The following is a 7,539-nucleotide window of genomic DNA, read 5'->3' on the forward strand; positions in this document are numbered from 1 at the left end:
GCTAGGCTTCGTATAGCCTCTCGTTTGCATGTCAATTAAGGCAGCATGGTTCCTTCTGCATGAGCATTCCTAAAACACAAACAAACTCTTTGATTTTCTTTTCTTAAGAACACGTTAACTCCTTCTACTACAGGCGAGTAAGTCTCCAAAGGTCGAGCATCCGGTAGATTGCGTAGTAACGTCGTTCATCTAAAAAACACAAAGCAAACAAAAAATAGGTCAGCCGAGCTACGGTGCTCTGATTCTCAATCCTTCTTGAGATACGTATGCAGCAGGGTAGGGCCTGTGCGAGCAATAACTCTTTCTTTTCCCTACTTTGATTTTCTCTCTTTCGCATCACACATAGGACTTTTTATACACACACTTTAGACATAAATAGCAAACGTGGATCCTGTGGAGTACCACAGACGTGAAGGGGTGCGATAACCTTCCCTTCACGTAACCGGCCCCCTTACTCGGTTTTCTTTGGTTCGAGACTTTGTTTTATCCGTTCCCTCTTGGTTATGCAGTACTTCCTTTCCCTCCTCTTGGGATAAAAGTACATAGCTGACGACTCTACTCTTTTTTTCTCGCCACTCTCTTCGCGTTTGTACCTGGATTCGGGAAATCCAGGGAAGCGACATCGGAATTATAATTTCTTCATCTCTCTCATCTCTTTAAATTTCACATGCTTTCCTTTTGAAAAAAGAATCAATTTTCCTATTATTCATCTTTACTCTTCCTATAATATCATATTAGATCCAAAAATCAATTTAGAGAACATAAAAATTAAAAGAGAAAAAAATTAATAAACTTAATTAATCAACTTTAATCCGTTTTCAAATACCGGTAACTTCACTATTAGAAATTAGCAGCAACAATGATTAAATAAACCTTATTACAGTGTATAACTATATTTATAAATTACAGTCTTATGAATTGGCTTAATAAACCTCATATAGATTATTTTAACACATCAAGAAAGAAAAACCCTAAAAATCTCAAAAACACAAATCAAGCAATCACTTTAATTTGTTACTTTTTATAAAAGAAGAATGAATAAAGTTTTTTACCTGTTAGATGCCGATCACTTTAATCTGTTCCGATTCCGGTGCCGGTAGCAAAACTATATGAGAAAGAAAGGAAAGGTATGAGCTTTTTACCTTATCTGTATTTAACCTAACTTTGAATGAAAAAGAAAAAATAAAAATTAATTTTAATTTAAAATAAGGATGTTTTAGTAATTTAATATATATGAATTAAAAAAAATAAAAAGTTGAGGGGTGGTCGTGGCCTTCCCACGTCCCCCCTCAGTTCCGCCACTGAATATGGTGGTTTGAATCCATTACCATGTCTTGAAATCATATCACACATGATAATAACCTTCTCATTTCTTGCTACATTAAGTGGTATGACATTATTGTAAAAATACCGTATAATTGCTTGACATGCATCATCTCTTAAACCCTTCTTTAAAACTGTATTGATGCTAGATTGTGAGCTGAAACACCTTTTCTTAAATATGTTTCTAGAGTTGTTTCTGGTCATTCTTTTTGAGGCCGCGTCTGATATCTCTTCCTCTACCATTGCCTCTATTTTTTAAATCAAATTTTCTTGCAATCTTGAACAAACTTGCAATATTTCTCTCTTGATTTCATATGGGACAACCTTACATTCTTCAACATCTTTTTGAGTTCCAGCTAAGTGATGCTTTAGCCTGTAGACTCCTCAAGTTACCTTTTTATGACAATACTTGCATTGGATTTTTGTTGGATTATCGGGATCATGTCATGTTTTCATGCTATATCAGTTCGGTTACCAGGAGCATTTTTTGGTAGTTTTTTCTGGCGTGGAGGTGCAATTGTAGGGGGGTAGTGAAAGAGTCAACAACTAAAGTTCCACAAGCAAAACTTGAAGCCATTGAAGAAAGGTTGAAATTGTTTTTAATGAAAAATGAAATGTTATTTTAATGTGAGAAAGAAGATGGAGAATGAAATATTGAGTAAGATAGTGACTCTATTTAACATGAGAGAGGTGATAGAGTTTAACTTGAATGAATTGGAATGAATAAATGTATTTTGGGAAGTTACACTAATCATGATGTATTTTGGAAAGTTGAATAAATTATTAGTTATTGGATGGCTGAGTATTGATTACTCCTAGTTATTATAATTTATCATAATTATTAGACAGAAAAGAATGGTTTCAGATAAAAAAAAAGTTTTTTTAGGGTTTTTCTAAACCGGTAGCGAATCCGACAGTGAACCCGAATTCATGGGGCTTTAAACAAAAACGGTATTTTTCAACAGAAACGACGATTCTCCCTGCCGTGCCTACCAAAAACCAATTCTAATCATTCTCTGACATGGTGGTGAGTTACAAGATCGTAAAATCGTACGGGCCTATAAGTAGGATCGCGATTTTGACTACCATGCTTATATCTAAGACATAAGCTTCGCGTGACATGCCAACTTCCATCTAAACAGTCTTAGAAAGTGACTGAGCAAGCTATTTGTTCTTAGCTTGAAAACGAAACAACAAAATCAGCTACATACACGGGTTGCATTATTCAACATGCGTATTACTTGCATGTATGTAAACCCATTATATAGAATTGCACCCCAAAGTGGCATGTAAAATGTAATAAAATGAACTTCTTGCATAGATAAAGGAACATACTTTTAGATGACAGGTAAACGAAAAATTGTAGATGTGGAATCCAAAGTTTCAGAAACATTGGCATGTTGTTAGTCTGCTATCTTTATATTTAGTTTTAGGGAACTGCCATTATCCCAGACAGGTGTATGGCCAAGGTCCCGAAGTGAGTAATCACTGCAGCTAGAAATTGTTTTGGTTCTTGCATGATAAATTTTTTAGTTCTTGTATTTGTTACATATTAACTATAAATTTTTCTGAATTGATGATCAAATATTGATTTTAGTCATGTGATATGTCACGTAAACATCTTGCAACGCTGACACTGTCACGTATATAACAGAAAAAAAACTTCCACGTTACAAAGTCAAATCGGTTCCTCCTAACCCTGAGTCGATTCCTATTAAAGTGACATTGGTCATATTTAGAAGGCTTAAAAACTTATTTAATTCTAATAAATAATAATTAGAAAAAATAATTCAATGGTGATAAAAAAATAAAAATATATTTATATATTAACAAATTATCTCTTTCTCTCCCGTGACTAATCAATTCCATATATCTTAAAAGAAAAATATTTAAAAAATATTAGTTTTGATTAGAATTGTTCTAAGAATCATGATTCTCTTAAATTATTTTGTACTATTATTTTTTTATGAACATTGTTATTATTGTTACGTAGTCTATTTAAAAAGGTAACAATTTTATCATTTATTTAAAGTGAATAGAATATAATATAATTTAAATATAAAAAAATTATTTAAGAATGAAAAGAACTAATTTTTGTACTAAGAATCATAAATTTCTTAAAGAATAATTTATAATCACGTTTTACTCAAAACTAATATTTTTTAAATATTTCTTTCAAATTGAATAGTTATTTGAGAGAAATAAATAAATTATTAGTATATAGATATTATTTTCATGAGGCAGTACATATAAATATATGTATATGAAATAGATTGCTTAAAAATAATATTTTATTAATTACTTGGTTCATAAGATATCTATATATGAAATTATTTAATCATGTGAGGAAATACCATATTTTGTAATGCAGCTTTTTTTAGGCATCAGGTTTAAAGAAAAAATCAAAGGTTATAAATGAATATAATAATTTCATTGGTGTAATTTGATCTCAGAATCTATTGTCATCAAGTGTAAATTTGAAACTCTTTTGCATTAAATTTTAATGATTAATAGAATTGAATCAAACAATCTTATTAATTATATATATATATATATATATATATATATATATATATATATATATATATATATATATATATATATATATCCTAAAAAATGGGTAATTTATTGGGTTTGATTTATTCCTAATATTGGTTGAGATTTGATATAAATCTTATCATATATCTTAAGCTTTAATAGAATTGAATATATTAAATGAAATAAGAAAAAAAATGATATTTCTTTTTTAATATATTACTTATATAATTGTTTGATTTATTGATAATAATGATTGAGATTTTATGTAAAATAATTAGATTTATACTTGATATCACTATATCTTGAGTGAGATTCAACGTATTTCAAGATAAGTTTCTTTAACTTACTCACAATCACAATTTTTAATTGAATATATTTTAATGATTAAATTACCATTTTATTTTATTAAATCATTCGATTAAATATAATTTAAAGACTATAATTTGAAATAAACTAAAAATATATAATTATTTTTTAGAGGAAGTTGAAACTTAATATATATATTTGGTGACTATATTTGATTCACTATTATTTAGCCAAAAGAGTAGGTTAGATATTTGTTAGAAAAAAATAAATTTATTTAATTATCAAATTTAATTTAAAAAAATTTGATTTGTTATTTTTAATAGAAAGTATTGAATTTTATTAATTATTATTATTATTTGAAATATTTTGTTTGCGATTTCTTTTTTTGTGTGGGTAATTTTTTTAAATATCAAGAAATTTATTTATTTTTATTTTTATTTTTATTAAAATTATGTGGCTTTGCTATTCTTTCATCAAGGTGACCATTAAAAAAAATCGCTCCACCTCATTTTTATTTTAGTGACATAAAGAAAAAACTCTTTTTATTAGGATTGTCTTTTTGCTAATTATGGATGTATTATTTATTAAAATAAATATTAGATGTTTTTTATTTTTAGATTTGTTTTATTTAATCCTCATTGTGTTGAATAATGATTTAAATATAGTTGGTTTTTTATATGAAGTTTTAAACTTTGATGTTTTCTTTCCTCTAACTTGAATTATATATTATGTAGTGGCAGTTATCAGAAACCTAATATATAGCCGCAAGTAACACAGTACACACGAATTACTAGAATTGTAAATGAAAAATTTATACGAAACATAGATGGCATCATACTACACATTTTGGATTCAAGATAATTATTAGTATTCTCTTAAAAAAAACTGACATAGTTGTACAAACTAACATAGATCATTTCGGGCTATTTCTTTCTAACAAAACATGAAAATGACTTTGCCTTCAAAAGTGACAACTTCAACTCCTATTCTACTATTGTACTGACAAATTAGTTTTCATTTTACTTTTATATCTGTTTTCTTGCTTTGAAAGTGATTATATGTCTAGCATATATTGTTTACTGTCTAGATAGGAAATTAGTTATTATAAGGGAAGAGTTACTATATATCAAGGCACCAAAATTTAGATGAAATGATCTAAACATTCTATTTATGAATGTCTTAGAGTGCTGAGTAATGTATTTGGAGGAAAAGTTCCTTTCTCTAACACATTAAATGGGCATGAGATTTTTCATTAGTAACTGGGATCAGGATTAATGCATAACAACACATAACAAACATTGTAACTTTTATGATTTAATCAGATGCAAGTCAGTCAGTTTGATCACAATTTCTTAAAACATGTGGTTCCATTCTACCACAGGTGGTCTTGCTTGTATGGGAATCTTTCCTGCATTGGTGTGGGTCAACTCCCCAGTTAGCTATATCTGACCCGTATATGATCAAGGAAGTGTGGATTACTAAATATGGAGAGTATGAGAAAGTTCCTTATAACCCACCAAGAAGTTTTAGAAGATGTTTTTGGAAAATATCATTATTTGAAAATAGTTTTTAAGTGTGTGCACGTGGATGTGAGTGTGTGTATGTGTACGTGCCTGTGCGTGTGCGTGACTTTAGTATTTTGAGAGCATTCGCTTGATTATACATTTAATCCTATAAGAAAATAAATAAGCAGAGAAAGCAAGGATCACCAACAATCTTTTTGCAGTTGGCATTTACTAGTGAAATTATTTAACTTTTGATTCTTTTGCACGTATTACCTGAAACCTCTTGCTTCACTTAATATTACATTTTGATCATATAGGAAGATAAATAAATAGACAAAGCAAGTATCTGTTGAAATATTAAACTTGATTTGGGCCTAATTTTATTATTTGATTTTGGACTTAGTTATTTGGGCTTAGTTTATATTGGATAATGTTTCTAGAAAAGTCTTGTAGTATTTAGAGTATCTAGATATTTCTTAAGATTGTAATATTTTCTAGAATACTCTTTGAATATCTAGAGTTGAGAACTCTCTAGAATTAGTGTGTCTAGAGTTCTCCTTAGAGTACTATAAATAGAGATGTAATCCAACACTTTTGAATCAAGCAAAAATACAAAGTTCTCTCTTCCATAAATAATTCTCCTACCTACCAAACTTTTATTCAAGCCTCTAATATTCCCACACACTTTCTCTAAACACAAAGAGTTTATTTTCCAACAAAGTGGCATCAGAGCTTCAAGGTCCTAAAAAAATGGCGAATGGAGGTTTCCCTTTTCAAATGCCGATGCTCACAAAGAACAACTATGACAATTGGAGTATCAAGATGAAGGCGCTACTAGGAGCTCAAGATGTGTGGGATATCGTTGAGAAAGGCTTCAATGAGCAAGATGAAGCCTCGCTAAGCCAAGGTGTAAAGGAGACATTGAGGGAGTCAAGAAAGAGAGACAAGAAAGCTCTCTTCCTCATTTATCAATCGGTGGATGAAGATACATTTGAGAAGATCTCCAACGCAACGACGGCCAAAGAAGCATGGGACAAACTTCAAACTTGCAACAAAGGAGTGGAACAGGTGAAAAAGATTCGTCTTCAAACTCTTAGAGGTGATTTTGAATGTTTATTTATGGAAGAGTCCGAGTCAATTTCTGATTATTTTTCTCGAGTATTGTCCGTAGTCAATCAACTTAAAAGAAATGGTGAAGATATTGATGAGGTAAAAGTCATGGAGAAAATATTTCGCACTTTAAATCCAAGTTTTGACTTCATTGTTACCAACATTGAAGAAAACAAGGATTTAAAGACCATGACTATTGAGCAACTCATGGGTTCCTTACAAGCATACGAAGAAAAACAAAAGAGAAAAATTAAACAAAAGGAGGCTATGGAGCAACTACTACAACTCAACATAAAGGAAGCAAATTATGCGAATTACAAGAGCCAAAGAGGACGAGGTCGTGGCTAAGATCGTGGGCGTGGACGAGGACACGGAGGAGAAGGAAGAGGCAGTTACAATAACTACTCTAACAATGGAGAAAGAAGTTGGAATCCACAAGCAACAAGAGGTCGTGGAAGAGGAAATTCATGGTCGAGGTGTGACAAATCACAAATCAAATGCTTCAACTGCAACAAGATCGGTCACTATGCATCTGAGTGTAGATTCTCGAAGAAAGTTGTGGAGAAAGCTAACTTTGTAGAAGAAAAAGGCAGAGAAGAAGAAACTTTGTTGCTCGCGTGCCAAAACCAAGTTGAAGAGAAAAGAAACAAATGGTACCTCGACACCGGCGCAAGCAATCACATGTGTGGCGATCGAAGCATGTTCGTAGAGATCAATGAAGCGACAACTGGAAATGTCTCATTTGGAGATGACTCAA

At 30.8% G+C, this 7,539-nt stretch overlaps 1 protein-coding gene across 1 annotated transcript; it reads left to right on the forward strand.

Moving 5' to 3' along the window:
• Positions 1 to 6,422: 6,422 nt before the first annotated feature.
• Positions 6,423 to 7,130, forward strand: LOC127130209 (uncharacterized). The gene has a single exon (XM_051059264.1). The coding sequence runs from the start codon at positions 6,423 to 6,425 to the stop codon at positions 7,128 to 7,130; it is 708 nt and encodes a 235-aa protein (XP_050915221.1).
• Positions 7,131 to 7,539: the final 409 nt, after the last annotated feature.

Source organism: Lathyrus oleraceus, chromosome 3 (assembly GCF_024323335.1).
Source record: "Lathyrus oleraceus cultivar Zhongwan6 chromosome 3, CAAS_Psat_ZW6_1.0, whole genome shotgun sequence".
Classification (NCBI taxonomy): Eukaryota; Viridiplantae; Streptophyta; class Magnoliopsida; order Fabales; family Fabaceae; genus Lathyrus; species Lathyrus oleraceus.

Coding starts and splice junctions, on each gene's coding strand:
- LOC127130209 (XM_051059264.1), top strand. CDS start 6,423: ATGGCGAATGGAGGTTTCCCTTTTCAAATGCCGATGCTCACAAAGAAC.